A 17,671-nucleotide genomic window follows, 5' to 3' on the forward strand; every position below is an offset into this window, starting at 1 on the left:
TAATATATCAATGGAACCCCCAGTAACACCTGGATGAAGTTGATCCCGGATCAGCTGTCTACGGCGGCGATGTGGGATGCCACCTAGGCCCTGTATGTTCCAACTAATAATCCTCATCGACGGGAGGATGTAGAGTGGAACACCTTACTCGACCTAGTGGCGGAAACAAACCCCTCAACAGGGGAAGACCTCCTGCTCGAGGAGGGAGGGATGGAACCAAGTGGTGGAAAATCAACAGGGGAAAGAATCCTGGCACCTGAAGAAGAAGCCCTGTCAACAGGAAACCCAATCACTGGCTCCCCAAAAGTAGCGGGCACAAAATCCTCCTCTGGGAAATCTGAACCCTCTGCCAAGGCTGAAAACGAGTTCCTGTGGAACAAGCCAGACACCGGAGTGCGAAGGATCCCTTGTGAGGGAAGAGGATCAATAGTATAAGCTATCCCCTTCCCCCTATCCAAGGGAGGAAGTGAGGAATGCTCTCTATCCTATGTCTGCCCAGCTGCGGAGACCTCTCCTGCGTCAAGAAGAGCATCTGGCACCGCTGGATCTAGGGAAGAAGCTGCAACCGGGGAGGAGGTCGAAGCTTCAGCGTCTCGGACTGTGCATGGTGAGACTGGAGGGACAGCTCGAGGTGAAGCAGAGTCCACTAAAGTACCCTCGTGAACTGAAGGAGGGATCTGCACACGTATCAGAACCCACTGGAGAGCGTCGTGTGTTCCTGAGGTAGGTGGGGATCGAGGAGCAGGTGAAGGACCTGTACCACCCCCCTGTCGAGGCCGAGGAGCAGGTGCTGGACCTGTACCACCCCTCTGTCGAGATCGAGGAGCAAGTGCTGGACTTATACCACCCCCCTTTCCCCCCTGTCGAGGCCATGGGGCAGTAGCTGTACCAGAGGGCTTCTTGGGCCTTTTCTTCTTCCTGGGGCAATCCGTGGCAAAGTGTCCAGAGGTCCTGCAAATCCTGCACTGGTCCTGTCTGCCTGAAATCTCTACTCTCTGGCGAAAAAAGGAACCATCCGGGCGCTGGATCATAACGTGATCCATCTTGAGGTTAGGATCCTTGCAAAGGACCCTAACTCTAGGAACCCCATCAGCCTTGGTTGCCTTTGCTGCAGTCAATGGCAACCCAGGGAGGGGTGGGATCTCAGCAACTGCGCCAAAATGCTCCCCAATAACAGAAAGAAGTCGATGGTAAACCTGGGGAAGCCCGGGGAATCTGATGAAGAGCGAGAAGATTTTCTTATCTGCCTCCACTGGGTCGAAACCAATATGAAAGGCTTCAAAGAAGATCTTCCTGTGTCCCAGGTGTAAAAACTCAGCCTTAGCACAGTGCTCGCAGCCTCTGGAGTGTCAAAAACAACCTGGAAAAAACCTCGTCCCAGAAGACGGACATCTAACAATCGTGGAGTGAGGTCTGGGGGGAGAGCCGCAAGCATCCAGTCTCTGGCTTGGGATCTGGAGGGGTGAGACCCAAAGATGCGTGCTAGCAACGTGGTAGAGCATTCAATCTCTACATCCTTCTTGAGCTGCTGCAACTCGTCTTTAGAAAAGGTAATAGTTTTCACGGCCGGTGGAGGTGGAGTAGGATTGGCTGACGGAGTATCCATCGCCAATCGAGGTGAGGAGGCCGACTCTAACAAATTAAAGGCTCCTTTCGCTCCAAAAAAAGCTGTGGGAGAAAAGGGGGGCAGAAGAAAGGGAAAGGAGGCGAGGAGGGAGCAGGGGGAAGGGGAAAGAAGGGGAGGGTTGAAGGGGAAAGGCTGAGAGGCTGAAGGGGAAAGGGGCAGGCTGAGAGGGAGGGAGGGGGTAGGCTAGGAAAATGAAAGGGAGAGGAAGGAGAAACTGGAAGGGGGCGGGCTGGGAGGGGGAGGGCTGAGAGGGAGAGGAGAGGAAGGAGAGGGAGAGGTAGAGGAAGGAGAGGGAGAGGAAGGAGAGGGAGGGGCAGGGAGGGAGCGAGGCAGGCTGAGAGGGGGAGGAGAGGGAGCGGGGAGTGAAGGGAAGGGGGAGGAGAGGGAGAGGAGGGGGCGGGCTGAGAGGCAGAGAGGGGGCGGAGAGGCAGGGAGGGGGCGGGGGAGCAAGCAAGGAGGGGGCGGAGAGGCAAGGAGGGGGCGGGGGAGCAGGGGGCAGGCTGAGAGGCAGGGAGGGGGGCGGGGGAGCAGCAGGCAGGGAGGGGGCGGAGAGGCAGGGAGGGGGCGGGGGGGCAGGGGGGCAGGCTGAGAGGCAGGGAGAGGGCGGAGAGGCAGAGAGGGGGCGGGGGAGCAGGCAGGAAGGGGGCGGAACAGCAGGGAGGGGGCGAGGGAGCAGGCAGGGGGAGGGGGCGGAACAACAGGGAGGGGGCGAGGGAGCAGGCAGGGGGAGGGGGCGGGGAAGCAGGCTGAGAGGAGAGAGGGAGGGACGGGCTGAGGGAGAGGGTGCAGCAAGGGAGCGGGGAGGAGCAGCAGCTAGCCAGGTTGGCGCCCCTCAGACAATTTGATTTGTGTGATATCATCAATGATGTATTGTGTGTGGAAGACAAGGCTACCTCTTGCCTATAAATGAGGCTTGTACTTTCAACTTCAGCATTTGCCTCCACTTTGTCTCCATCTCTCTAATTCTCAGACACTCTCCTAATTAGAAAATGCACCAAATCACATGCAAAGATGCACACGTGGCAAAGCCACATGACTTAGACTTGTGACATAGTACCATATGGCACTCATCCCCTCCGTCCATGGTGGATGTATGTGGGGTATGTCACATCATGTGGCCCCTTAAGATTTCCAATCACCTGTCCATGACATAATATATGGGTGGCCTAACCTAGGATCTGAAGGAACATGGTGGAGAGAGAGGGAGAGAGAGGGTAGGCTAGGCAGAGAGGAAGTGATACTCAAAAGGAGACATAATGAAATGGAAATGAAATGACTAGAGCAATGAACAAAAATGAGAGTACTCACATGTAGACCAAAGAGCTTGTAGCTTGATACTTGATTGATTTGACACTAGACAAGTACAACTCTTATATAGAGCACACACACACATATGAACACCTATGCATATGGGATGACTCCCAATGTGACATGTGGCATCCATAGGACATACTAGACTAAAACTCACACTAGAACACACTAGAACACACCAAACTGACTCAACTTGGCTTCATATTCTGACATCCCCCCATGAAGGCAAGGTGAGAGACTACTGGAATGGAACCAAGGACAGAACATGACAGTGACAGGACTACTAAACTATGCAATGTCTGAACTAGACATGGCTCCCATGCCAACTCAGAGGCTGAAGTCTAAGCATGGTTCAAAGGTCGGACTGAGCACTCACATGGCTTTACATCCCAAACATGACTCAGAGACTAATAATGTCTCAACGTGGATGCATGAACAACCCAGAGGTCTAGAAGAACAATGCACCAACATAATGAAACTCATATGCCTGGCCTGATAACTAGACCCTATTACTACCAATATATGGCTCCCACAGCACATCCCCCTCTTGACTCCAGGGACTAACTAGGAACATGGAGTCACACACCAAACATATAAGAGAAAATACATCATTTTAGGAGGACTATCCAAGGCAGAGGACCTTTATTAACTCTTCAAACATTCTTTTTAGAGGGACACAAACTGCAGGGCCGAGGTAATATGATCCCCAATCTGATCCCAAAAAGTAATAAAAAATAAGGGGGTAAGTCCATTTGAACCAGGACACTTGCCCTTGTGAAGGGCAGAGAGAGCAGTCTTGAACTCTACATTGGTGAAGTGTGCATCAAGTGAAACAGTCATATCCCCTGTCACCAACCCAAGTAAGTGTTGCCAAATAACCACTCTAGCATCATCTGTGGCCTGAGTGTCTGGATTTGCTGTAAGAAGGGAGGCATAGAAATCGGTGGCAACCTACAAGACGGCCTCTGGATGTGCCTGAAGAACTCTGCTTGAGTCAACAAGCTGTGAGACGCTCTCCCTCCTATGTTTGGGGCCAAGAGTAGAGAAGAACTACTTGTTGACCCTACCTCCCTTCTGTGTCCGAAATGACTCTTTGGCGTGAAAGGCATACTCTGCTCTCTGATCCAAAAGTGACTGTTGCTGAGCCCTTGCTATAGCAAGGCACTCCTGAATCCAATCATCTATAGGCCTCTTCTGCTCCTCCCTCTGGAGGGCAACCAACTGCTGGTGGATACCTATCTCATGCCTGAGGATCTCATCCCTCTTGATACGAGCAACTGAAAGATAAAAGTCACTAATATCAGAGAGGGCTATGGCTAAATCTACAGGAGAAAGCTGTTCATCCTGCAAATAAGATACCCAGGTCCTCAACATTGTCTCTGTAAGGCCCTCCTCTGCATAGAAAGAATTTGGAATCCTAATACTGGCAGAGCGGTGCCTCACATGGGGATCTGAGACCATCAAAACCATTGGAAAATGATCCGAAGTGGACACCCCAGCTGCAATGTAAACAATACCACCTCTATCAAGAGCCCAATCACCCACATAAAATCTGTCAATCTATGCATGTATGGGCATCTGCAATCTCGTGTTTGACCAAGAAAACAAGAGAGAATGTGGCTGAGTGTGAAAGGCATCATCATGCCAAGCATGCAATATGTGACCAAGAAAGAAGTTCCTTCCAAAAAAGAACACGGTCCCCTCTAGAACTGGGTGCATAAAGGTTTAAGAGACAGAATAATCCACTGATGAGCTCTGGAAGGGACTATGATCCCGTGTCCAATCACCAAGGGAAGTATAGAAGAAGAAACAAAAATGCAAGTACCTCCCTTGGTGCCGAAGGTGGGTGACCAAAAAGTATGGCTTGAAAGAAGCTTACCCGACTTGGAACAATCCCTGGCATCAATTTGTGTTCCTGAATCATCAGAATGTCCATGGGACCCCCAATAACACCTGGATGAAGTTGGTTATGAATCAGCTACCTGTGGCTGCGGTAAGGTACACCCCCGAGGCCCTGAACGTTCCAACTGACAATCCTCATCTACGAGAGGAGGAGGCCGGATGGAAGATCCTACCCGACCTGGTAGCGGAGAAAGCCCTCTCCTGCGAAAAATTCCTCCTATCAAGAGGAGGGAAGTCAACTAGGGAAAGCACACACCCCCTTGCTGAGGGGGAAACTTTGTCTTGGAAGATATGCTCCCCAAGCGTGGAGGGTACAAACTCCTCTACCTCAAACTCAGCCAAGTCTGCCAAAGCTGAAAATGAATTCTTGCGAAGTACCTCTGGCACTGGAGTGCGAAGGAGCCCTGCGGAAGGAGGAGTGGAACCAATAATCCCCTTACTTCTATCAGGTGTAGGCAGAAACATCTTCCTGATCTCAGCCACAACTCTGTCACTCTCCTCAAGTAAAGCACGGGCCTCTGTAGGAAGGCTCTCCCTAGATGAGAGCTCCTGTATCTGAGCAGGGTCAGGAGCAGCCTCATATGCACATGGAACCAGGACAGGGATGTCTCCTGCTTGAAGAGACGTGTCCACGGTCCCGTTAGTGGTAGCCTCCCGACGGGTGACGACCGGAGCAGGACGTGCCGACTGTCCTATATGCGCTGTAGAGGTACCAGGACGAGGGGCTGAAGGTCCTAGCTGTGAAGTCAAAGGTCTAGCAGCGCGTGAGGCAGTAGGAGCTGGTGGTGAGGAAGGTCCAGGTCGGGTGAAGCTATGAGGCGCCCGTGGATCTTTTTGGCCTTTTCTTTTTTCTTGGGCAATCTCTAGCAAATTGCCCAAGGGTCAATATCACAATGTCGGAGATGATGAGGTGTGAAAATAGTATTCCCCACTGTCGGAAGCCCTCAAGTTAATGTACCGGAGTGTCAGTACAATCAAAATGACTTGTGGGTAAGCTCGGGAAGCTCAGATCATTGTTGGAGGTTACGGGAGTCCAAATCTTAGCAAAAAATGCCAAAAATAGCCTAAAACTGCTCGGAATCGCCTTTTGACAAGTTGTACGGAATCCTCACACTGTTGTGCATCCACCTACAGAGGTCCGTACGGGCATCCGTGCAGCTGTACGGACAAAATCTTGAACTTTTTTCCCCCTCGAAATGGTGCGGGACCGGGTCGTTTATGTTTGGGCAGTCCCAAAATGTCAAAAAATGTTGAAATCGGACCTCAAAAGGTCAAAAAACAGCTGTTGGACTGCTCCAAAACAAGTTTTTGGCGACCAACTGACAAGGAATGTCCGCCAATGCTGAGGGAGAACCACGAACTGATGTGGGAGTGAGCTGAACTCACAAACGAGGACCAGTAGCAATCACTAGGACACCGGAGTACTTGATGGCGAGGAACCATGGCGAGGCTAAGGGAAGGGAGGCTCTACCTTAGAGGAGACGGAAGCTTCCATTTGCGGGCTTCTCTCATCCTCTAGATAGAGCAAGAAGAAGGTAGGAAGGGAGGCTCTGATACCACATGAAGGAACATGGTGGAGAGAGGGAGAGAGAGAGGGTAGGCTAGGGAGAGAGGAAGTGATACTCAAAAGGAGACATAATGAAATGGAAATGAAATGACTAGAGCAATCAACAAAAATGAGAGTACTCACATGTAGACCAAAGAGCTTGTAGCTTGACACTTGATTGATTTGACACTAGACAAGGACAACTCTTATATAGAGCACACACAAACATATGAACACCTATGCATATGGGATAACTCCCAATGTGACATGTGGCATCCATAGGACATACTAGATTAGAACTCACACTAGAACACACTAGAACACACCAAACTGACTCAACTTGGCTTCATATTCTAACAGGATCTAAGGTCTAACTATCACTCCTTTTAAAAACCTTTAATTATCCTAACGACAAATCACCTCAAGGGTGTTTTAATCAACTAAGTCCATAGTTCATTACTAATTTCTCCAACAATACCTCCCAATGTTATGCTCCAATATCATGGATACTCTCTATCAAATCTTGAGACTGAATCAAGTTCGGAACAACTTGCAAAACAATCTATGAGCAGAGCCTTCGCAAAATATTCTTGAGGTTATCCTCTGCTTCCTAATGTGGCATCCTATGGACCACTCCTACTCTTCTTTTCCTTAAGATTCTTCCTTAAGTCTAGGCAATGGATTTCCCCTATAGTATTGGCCTTGATCACAGCAATGAGACTACTTGTTTTCTAGATATTCGTCACCTAAATATCTAAGCCAAGTAGCTCTTCATCCTCCCGATCTAACTCCAAGCTACGTTGGTTTTTGGCAAGACACAAATTGTCAACAACAAATACAAAAAGATATGACACACAAAGGGCAGCTGCCTTATTGACGTAATAGTCTCTAAAGTTGTGCCATGCCATGATAAACAAATAAGTCTGTCTTGTGAGCAGTCTTACAAATTAAAAACCCAAGAAGATCCCTACAAATGGATGCATCCAAAACAACTCATGGTACTCTATATGAGTCTAGTCTATGTAATCACATGTTGCTAGTAGATAGGGGCCCTCTATAAGATTTTGGTTAGAGAACATGCATCAAGTCTACTGTTTGCAGTCTCTTGACTGGCATAAGACATACCAGGACACAAATTCTATGTGTATGTCCCTATAGCTTAAAGACATCCTCTATTTAGACTCATCAATAATAATGCCACATTAAATGAGGGCAGATTCTCCCTCTATAAGATATCTCTGAGTGTCTAGTTTTAGCCTGTGAGAGGAGTTATCGTGCCTCTCTCTTAGAACCAACCTTTTCTTGGTTGCTTCTTAGTGTTCTTGTAGTAGGCCTTGGCTTACCATCATATGCCATTGTGGCATAGTTGAACCAACCTGTAGTTGGCTGTTTTTGAGTATTCTTATAGCAGGTCTTCTTCCATGTGGTTCAATGCTAAGTATAGGGTTACCGTGCTATGCCCTATTTTCTTCTACCATGAATTTTTGAGTGTGTAATTGTTTGGCATTATAAATTAACCATACACATTTTGAATGATTTTTAAAAACTATTGAAGTAAAGACAATACTTAAAGAGAATATGAAATCATATAGTAAAAAAATACCTCGACTTTTTGTGGGATTGATCACAAAAAGCATACTAAACACCCATCCTCAAAGATTTTCAATTCTTTGTATTTTAAGAAATAACAATTGGAATGATTCAAGTAGAGAGAAAGAACAAAGATTAGCTTGTATTGATGAAATTTATTTATTTGCTATAGGGACTGTGGGTTAACATTGAAAAAGATAATATATTTTGTCTCCTTGGGCCAAATGGTGCTGGCAAAACAACAACAATAAGCTGCATAACAGGAGTTTTACCCATAACTGATGGTGATGGTATGATTTATGCAAATTATACAAAACACATTACAGTTCATATTCTTTTTGCTATGTCAATTTCCTGCATGTAAATTCTCTTGATGAAAAACTCACATAGATACACTTTATGGTCTGGAATGGAACAGAGTTTCTTGTAAGCTTTCTCTCTCATAACTTTTACTGCATGGCATACAGTTCTTGTATATGAAGATTCTGTTAGAAGTGCAATCGGAATGTCTAAGATTCGAAGGTGCTTGGGTGTCTGCCCTCAGGTATTCTTGAATTTTTGATGGAATAGTTTTAGTTTCATTCAAATAAATAATATTGGGAGTTTGAGATTTTTGTATTCTTGCAGTTTGACATTTTGTGGGAGGCCCTCACAGGAATGGAACACCTCCACCTTTTTGCCAGCATAAAGGGTTTGCATCCATCTCATATCAAGCAAGTAAGCATGTTTGTGTATCGATTTCTTATTCTGTATTTCATATTCTCATCTGTTTTCTGAATGGCTTAACTGAGGCTGCCTTGATTTCTGTCATGGAAGCACTCTGAGGAGTTGATGGCTCAAGTTAAACTGTCAGATTCCATAAACGTGGAGGCTGCTAATTACAGTGGGGGAATGAAGCGACGTCTTAGTTTGGCAATTTCTCTGATTGGAAATCCAAAGTTTGTCTGCCTTGATGAACCAGTAAACCTTCTACTTCAAACTATAACACATGGACATGTATCATTTGATTGTACTTTTGCTAAAGCTTACATCATAGAGTTAAAATTAGTATCCTATAAGGGAGCATGATCAGGTATCTCTATCTCTTGTCTCATCCGATAAGACAAAAAAATGTCAGTTTAATCATGTAAGCAACGTAAAAGGCACTGAAAATTGCAAATGACTTCACCACCTTTGTGACAGACCACTGGTATGGACCCAGTGGCCAGAAGACATGTGTGGGATGTTATAGAAAAGGCAAAGTTAGGGCGTGCTATAATTTTGACGACTCATTCAATGGAAGAAGCAGATATACTGGGTGACAGAATAGCGATTATGGCAAAGGGAAAATTGCGCTGTATAGGCACATCTATCCAATTGAAGTCACGCTTTGGTGCTGGATACATAGTCAATGTGAGCTTACATAGGACTACAAGTGACCACTGTTTAGCTGAGGTTCCAGCTTGTCCTGCTGATCTGCCAATAGCTCCCACAAGGCACTTTTTTAAAAAGGTGTGTCATTTAAATTCTGCAAATAGAAGTTTTATGCCACAATTTAGAAGTATTTGCTCCAATATGATCGGGTAAAACCGGGTTTTTTTTAGCAGTATCTGGATGTGGATCCCAAGGAGGAGAACACGGATTTCATAACATTTCTTATTCCACGTGGAAAGGAGATTCAATTGCCGGTATTTGTGACTATCTTATATAAATTTCAATCAAATAAAGAACTGCATCTCACAGCTAAACCAACACTCCTTAGAAGACACCATAGAATCTCAAATCACAAAATTCTGGAAGACTCAATCTTGGGATCCCCCAGGCTAGGCTGAGCGCTTGGCCTAGCCCTGGGGTTAGATATAGTCAAAGGACAAGATAGATTTGCACAGGGTATTTTTTATGGAGTTTCCCAACACAAAGTTGTTTCCCTCAACCCCTTCTCGCAAGAAGCCATCCTATGCTGATATGGCTTCAACAGGCTCCCCCTATGCCTTAACATACCACAGATTTCAAAGCCAAGCAGACCCACATGAGAAGATTTATTTCTTTACAACAAGAACTCAAGGATGCAAAGGTTCGAATTGCTTCTCTTGAGAAGGCAATCTCAGAAATAAAGAGCAATGGCAAACAAGAGGCAATGGTTCGTATTGCAGCTCTGCACAACACCTTGTGACTAAGGTATAGGGAATTGTCACTACTCAGCTTAAATCTATAGGACAAGAAATTACAGCAACAATGCATAACAAGATTGACAAATGTGATGTTTATGGAGAGGTACAAGCGTAGGGAGCCATACCAAGAAACAAGAAGATCTTACGCATTGGGGGATTGCAAGACAATTGCATTAATTGTTTTGATGAAGAAGGTGAATACATTGAGGAAGAGAAGTATACCCAACTCAAGAAGGCAATACCACAAATCGAATGGGATGAGGACATAGGCCTCATCACCTGGAAAGGGATCCAGTACAGGACTACTTTAAAGAAAAGATTTCAAGAACCAAGATTCTCAGACAAACCAACAAGCTGAAGAGCATTGCAGTTTGGATATTTGAAGAGCTCACTCAGACTCAGCTCAAACAAAAAGCAAATGAACTTACCAAAGTGAAGGAAGTACGCAAAGAGGGAAAATGGGTAGTTTATCAAGATGGGTAGGCACTCATTTGAGACTTCAAACCTAGACCCAAAGACTCTCAGTCTTAAATTGATGTTGTTCATACCAATTTCAGGGTAGTATTTGGAATGTAGTAGTTATGCTATAAAAATTTCGAGCTGAGATGCCATGTGCACCGCTCGACTTTGTGGTCTATCCAGATGTTGTAAGTCATTTTGACTTTTTATACTTTGTCCCGTAGGCCCGTGAGGCCTCCCAAGGACGATAATATGACTTCTCTCTCTCTCTCTCTCTCTCTATATATATATATATATATATATAGCTCTGCACTGAATTTCTGAAGAGGGTCTACCTAATCTAACTAGATATGTTCATCTAATTACTTTAGATAAAAAGAGCATTAAACTCTTAGGCTTAGGATATGCCACAAGTACATCTAGTGACCTCACAAGAAACCCGTTGGTTCTAATAGGGTGCACTGTGGGACCTTTGTTTTTTTAAACAATGAAAAACACATCATGCAAGGCATGAGAAATACATGCTGAGAAATAAAACACCTTGAGTGGGAAAAACATGCTCATCTCAAAGAACAAGAAAAGCACTGAGGTCAAGGTTGAAATTTCCACGCCACCCCTATGGTGGACTCCGAAGAGCCACTCTACTTCTTGAGGACAATTGCCTCTTGCCCAAGAAGACCCCTGCATGCTCACCCAGAACAAAATAACTCCTGGCTGCTTGAAAGCATGTGACAGTTTGTGGAGCGGCATCCAAAAAAACAGTAGTGTCATCAGCAAGTTCAATGTCGAAGATCTCATTATTCTATCTTAGGGGAAGTTTCAGCCCACTAATGTTAGACTAAGATCTCAAAAATATGCTCATTGCTTCAGCCACAAACGAATTCAAGAAAGAGGCAACATGACATCTCTGTCGGACTGATCTAGAGATTTGAAATCTCTCTCCCCTATCTTCTCTAATTAGCACTTGGCTATGGTATGATTTGTATAAAGAAGAGATCCCTTTGATCCAAGCATCTGAAAATCCAAAACATAGAAGGGTACTCGCCAAGAAATCCCAGTCTACTCTATCATAAGCTTTTTCAAAATCCAAGTCTAGAATGGCTAACCTCTAGTCACTATGCATAGCCTAATCCAAAGCCTTCCAAAATATAAAGATATTATAAGAAATGCTTCGGCCATGCACAAAGCCCATTTGCGTATCATGAATAAGATCTGAAAAAATGGGCTACAAACGCAAATTGATAGCTTTGGCCAAAATCTTATAAAAAGGTGCCCAAAAAAGTGATTGATCTCCATTGGAAAACCAAATTTCTGCAACCCTCCTTTGGGGTAAGATGAATGAGGCCCTTTGTAAGTAAATTAGGCATAGTATTAGAGTTTCAAAACGCCCTACAGGGTTGAGGTAACAGGGTCCCCAATCATGTACCAAAAAATCAATGAAAAGGAGAGTGTCAACCATCTGAGCCTAGGCACTTACCCTTGTGCAAAGCAAGAAACGCAGTCCTGAATTCCAGATTGATGAAATGTGCATCAAGTGAGTCTCTCATATTTGGTTTCACCAATGCTAGGATACCTTGCCAAAGTTTATGTCTGGTATCATCTTTGGTAGGCAATTAGGATTTGTTGAAAGAAGGGAGGCACACAACTTAGTAGCCATGTGCAAGATGCCTTTTGGATTTGATTGTAAAACCTTGTTAGAGTCAATAAAATACTTTCTCTACCATGTCTCGACGAAGCTTAAAGAATTGTTTATCAACTCTCCTCCCATCTGAGTCCAAAATGACTCCTGTGCATACAAGGCACCCTCTTCTCTTTGATCCAAAGAACATGTTGTTAGTAGTAAGGCACTCCTGAATCCAAGCATCCCTAGGCCGCTTCTTCTCTTTCCTCTGCAAGGTACTAAGTCCTTTCAGAGACCAACCTCTTGTCTAAGAATCTTCTGTCACCTAGTACTAGTGATGGAGTGATAGAAATCACTAACATAGAGAGATGTTGCCACTGTGAAGGAGATGGCACACCACCCTACATCCGAGACACGCGAAGCTCTAAAACTACCTGTGTGAGACTTTCTCTGCATACAAAGCATCCAAAATCTTGATACTAGTAGAACAAGCTCTCATGCAAGGCTCATAAACCATCAAACAGAGATGGAAATACTTGGTCCAATGCATACCAAACCACCTCTATCTAATGCCAAATCACCAACATAAAATTTATCAATCTGCGCATGGATGGGCATCAGATGCTTCCTGTTTGGCCACAAAAATATGAGCGAATGAGGGACAGTGTGAAAGGCATCATCTGTCCAAGCATCACTATCACTGAATTGGAAAAGAAAGGTATCCCATGCCACTCTCTCAAGAGAGTGAATTCTGCCCTCTTCCCCCACTTTTGTCTGAAGGCAACTATAGGAATTTGCAATTGAAGTCACCTCCTATAATCCATGAATCTGCAAATGGGGCCCAACCGAGATGTTTTTTTCAAAAAAGGACATGATCTCTCTATTGTTGGGAGCATAAAGATTGAGAAGACTAATCTTACGCCCTGCAATCAAAAGACTGATCCATTGTGCACTATGACACCATGTCTAGCTACAAACAGAAAGAAAAGAATCTCAAACTAGAATGCAAGTTCCTCCCCTAGTTCCCAAAGCTGAAGACTGAAAGTTATGACCAGATAACAATTACCTAACTTTGCACAATTTTTCATATCCAGCTTGTGTTCTTGAATAAAGAGAATATGAATAAGCTCCCTTGTGACGCATGGATGAAACTAACTACGAATCAAGTGCCTTCGGTGGTGATGAGATACACCACCAAGGCCTTGAATATTCCAACCCACAATGCTCATTGGTGGGAGGAAGTAGGCAGGAACACCTTACCCGACCTAGTGGGGGAAGCACCTCCCTTTGGTGTAGAAGATCTCTTGGAGTTACTGGAAAGGGGGCAAATCCACAGGGGAAAGAACCACCACATTTGTGGAAGAGGATGCGCTGTCAATAGGAAAACCAGTAACCATGTCACCAAAGATACCTCGCACAAACTCTACCTCTCCAAAACCAGCTAGAGGAGAGAAGAGTTCCTCTGAACAATGCACGAAGCAAGTGTTAGTAAGACCCATGCTTGTAAAGGGCTAAGGAGGCAGGAGCCACATCCTTCCCTCGATCAATGATGGGGCTCGGGAGAACTAAATTGGAAGGGGCTGCAAATTAACCACCCTATGTGACTATTCATATGTTAAAATCAATATGCTATCCAATGGCACTTCCCTTTCTTCAAGTATGCCATCTTTCCCATAGGAAGTGACTTTCCTTTATTTGAAAGCGACAGATTGAGCTAACAGGAAAGGAAAAGTGTCATATCCTTTTATGAGTAACCTTGCTTGCTCATTACCTTTGCTCTACAATGCTCTCCTCCCTTCACTAGTTTTTTTTCAAATGAAAGAGACTTCTATAAAGTATGAAAGAAACCCGCTTGAGCAAGCTTGAAGTGGAAATACATCGTGTTGGGCATGAGGAAAAACACGCTAGAAGAGTAAATAAACACTCTCCTCTCCCTTCACCAATTCACCACCTCCCTAATACAAATCTTATTTACTTTCCCAATGAAAATCCTTTATAAGGTGAGAAAGAACAACCTTGTTCCGTTGTGAGTCAAAGCAACCGAGGGTGATGGGAAAAATTTTCCACGGTTCCATAGACCATAAACAAAGAAACCTATGGACGCAAACCTCCAAGGCAATAAAGGGGGGGGGGACTAAACCCTCTTGGTATCGCTAATCAAATAGATGGGCAGGAGTGCCGCATCCAAGGGTCAATAAATGGTCGTGACTCTTGGAGTTGCGAGAATCCTCAATGTCTATCTTGGGGCATACTTATGTCATCTTCATAACATTCCACAATAACCAAGTAAAGCGTGGTGGTAAGGCTTGTCCAAATGATCATGAAGCTGCGAAATTACAATTTTGTGCCCTCCCATCACTGGACTCTATAATCTCTTAGGATTTATAGAGGATTAGCTACTACACTAGTTTTAAGAGCACCAATTTGGTAATCCAAATCCCATGTACACTCGAATGGATGCAACCATGTCATAGGAATTGTATCTCACCAACCAAGAGCATAAAAAAGACTCACTCACTTTGCAAGACGTAAAATCAATGTGCAAAAGTAAATTATATAATTGTCAAGTGGGAAGCATTAGTAATGGTGTACCATGTGAAGACGTTTAGAAAAATTTACTAGCAAATGATTCGTCTTCAAACTCATCACCAAGCCGTGCTTATCTGTTACCCAACCTAGTTTCAATGATGTAGAACCAGCATTACAAGATGAAGAAAGCAAAGAGAACAAAGTCACCTATCAGATACATGAGTACGAGAAGGATTATCTAATGGATAAGTTTAAAAGGTGAAGGTGAATGATCAAAGAAAACACAGATTACATGTTCATTTGTGGCCCCATTGGCACACGGCTGAGCGCTATTGGAAACTTTGATATGGAGAAGACCTGACATAGAAAATATGATTGTTGGCAAAGGTAAAGCAAACTTGGTGGAGGATACATCTACTTTGACAAATTCATAACATGCTTACTTTGTTAAGTTTGAGGATGACAACTATGTCTCCTAAAGCATTATGTCTATTGAAGGCATTGGTTAGTTCTTGAGTATGTATGTCTTGGTATCTGGACACTTTTCTGTTGATGGAATTTGTCTTGCTCCATTCTTTTGATGAATTACATTCCCCTATTGATGGAGCAAAGATCAGGCATATGTAAGCAACCCTACTCATTTGGAGGGGGATCAAAGGCATTTTATCGAATCTCTTAGTGAATGTTGAGTGAATTGTCCTAGTGCAAATGAAAAATGGTGAAACCACTGCACGAGAGCCGGTCACGGCGAGTCCCAGTGCCACACCAAATATTGTGAAATTGTGTCAAGCACTGGCATGATAGCAGGTGGACCCTAATGTGGAGTGCTAGGCAGTGTTGACTGAGGTGATAGAAGCACCGCCAACGCAGGTTCATGGACAAACCCGATCGCAGTGAACCTTCCCCGAGCAATCAAGGGCACAGCCTTGGGAAAACGAAACTGATTGGAAGGATCAGATTGAGATAGCAAGCCAAGTCATCCGAGGCAAAAGCATCGGCATCAAGGTTCCCCCCAAGAACAACCGGAGTGTACTTCTTGGAGGTGGCAAGGTCACCAAAGGGAGGACCCACAAACCTCTGACCGTGCAACGCACACATGAAAGCTTGACTCTAGATGGACACATTGATAGTTGATAAGGCGGTGCCAATTGAAATATAATATCCAAGGAGTAATTGTAGATGGTGGATCGGAAGTTAATATCATCTTTGAGCACCTGGTGAAGAAGTTCAAGCTAAAGAATTTGAAACCTCCTCACTTTCGAGTTTGCATGGTAGACCAAAGGCCACTACTTCATACTCATGGACTTTATCTCAGCAACCAAAATTTAGGTTCTATGTATCTGTAAGCTAGAGCTGTTTTCATATCTTTACAATTTTTAGGTTCTGATGAATTTTGCTTTGAAGACAGATAATTGAGGCATAAAGTTGACACTATCCATTGTGCGTTATTTTATCCAACAGTGTGCATGTATAAGAGATATTTGCTAAAGATGGTATCTATGTGATCACAGGACTTTTTTACAAATCTGCAGAAACAGAAAGAGGAACTAGGGATTTCTGATGTCCAGCTCAGTTTAACAACTCTCGAGGACGTGTTTTTAAAGGTAGTGAAGCAAGCAGAACTTGAGATTATTGCTGCTGAAAGTCGTGTTGCTGTGCTGACTCTATCGAATGGCGGCTCAATAAGGGTAGGCCATGTATCCATTGTACTTGCCATTGAGCTTATCACAAAATGGCTTCAAATAAATAATTCCAAAACCTTAGACTCTTCATGGTTTATGATTTAAAAGATAAAAATAATGCATTGCTACAAAAAATCATTTTCGAAGAGTCTTCATGTTAGCTTTTTCGTGTTACTTCCTGTATCATTTTTATAATCGAGGAGGATCATCTATATAAGTAGATGTTCTTTATGCATTTTCTTGTGATTGCAGGTTCCTGTTGGTGCCCCGTTTGTAATTGTCCCTGGTACACAGACAGCTGATCATCCACATGGAATGCTCATTAAGCTGAATTGGCAACAAGATGAGACTGGAACTCTTTGTTTGACAGAGCAGTCAGAACCGGAACCAGCTCCAGAAGAGATTAATAGGGTTGAAACTCCTGTAGCTTGTTCAATGTCTAGTTCTGAGACCATAGATGAAAGCAGGAGGCTGACATCTGGCACTACAATAAAAAGTTGCGAAGGTACAACTGTCAAAAGAATTGAAAGTACTGGACAGAGATCGGTTGGTTGGGCTATTGAGCAGTAGTGTTGAGATGCAGGTTTTTATGTTTGTAACATATGTACTTTATTAATGATGTTTGAAAATGTTGTTGGAGCCACCATCGTTCTTAGTGATGTTGTAGCTACCATCATTTGTCGCAGCTACGCTTGTTCTTGGTGATGACGCTGCTACCATTAACATGCAGGTATACGTTCTTGAGGTAGTCTTTGTGACTGACATTTCCATCATTTGTTGTAGCTACCATTATTTGTCGCAGGTACCATTGTTCTTGGTGATGACGCTGCCATCATTAACATGCAGGTATACATTGTTGACGTAGTCTTTGTGACCGACATTTCCACCAGAACTGAAAGTAAAATAAACGGAAAGCAAAAAGAGATGATAAAAGTGCAATGAAATTTTGAGAAAACAGATTTTGTTAAGAGCTGTACCGAGGCAACTAGCCATGGGGTTTTTCGGTGTTGAAGGTTCTACTATGTGCACTCCTTTGCTAGATTTTGATGGATTCTCCTAGAGTTGCTGAAAACCTCAGAGAAAAAGAATAGGAGAAACAGAGTCAAGAAATAAACAATAAAAAGAAGCAAATTAGAAAAACAAGTTGAGAAGAGTGCCAAGTTAACAGGTGAAAAGTTAAAATCACTAGGTGAGATGAAAAGGAGAGAAAAGCTGTGGGTAAGACAATATAAGTCAAGAAACAAGGGGGCATAG

At 44.2% G+C, this 17,671-nt stretch overlaps 1 protein-coding gene across 1 annotated transcript in view; it reads left to right on the forward strand.

The window, feature by feature from the left end:
- The window catches only part of LOC147885535 (ABC transporter A family member 9-like), a 117,330-nt gene extending 100,247 nt beyond the window's left edge, over positions 1 to 17,083 (forward strand). The window contains exons 10-17 of the mRNA XM_087396394.1: positions 8,149 to 8,266; positions 8,444 to 8,520; positions 8,604 to 8,693; positions 8,793 to 8,936; positions 9,159 to 9,467; positions 9,563 to 9,643; positions 16,247 to 16,423; positions 16,670 to 17,083. Coding sequence (XP_087252520.1) covers positions 8,149 to 8,266; positions 8,444 to 8,520; positions 8,604 to 8,693; positions 8,793 to 8,936; positions 9,159 to 9,467; positions 9,563 to 9,643; positions 16,247 to 16,423; positions 16,670 to 16,987 — 1,314 coding nt within the window. The 3' untranslated portion in view covers positions 16,988 to 17,083. The remainder of the gene's footprint in view (positions 1 to 8,148; positions 8,267 to 8,443; positions 8,521 to 8,603; positions 8,694 to 8,792; positions 8,937 to 9,158; positions 9,468 to 9,562; positions 9,644 to 16,246; positions 16,424 to 16,669) is intronic.
- The last annotated feature ends 588 nt before the right edge of the window (positions 17,084 to 17,671 follow it).

This window comes from Dipteris shenzhenensis, chromosome 25 (assembly GCF_047967505.1).
Source record: "Dipteris shenzhenensis isolate YYH24624 ecotype China chromosome 25, Dip_SZ_1.0, whole genome shotgun sequence".
In the NCBI taxonomy this organism is placed as follows: Eukaryota; Viridiplantae; Streptophyta; class Polypodiopsida; order Gleicheniales; family Dipteridaceae; genus Dipteris; species Dipteris shenzhenensis.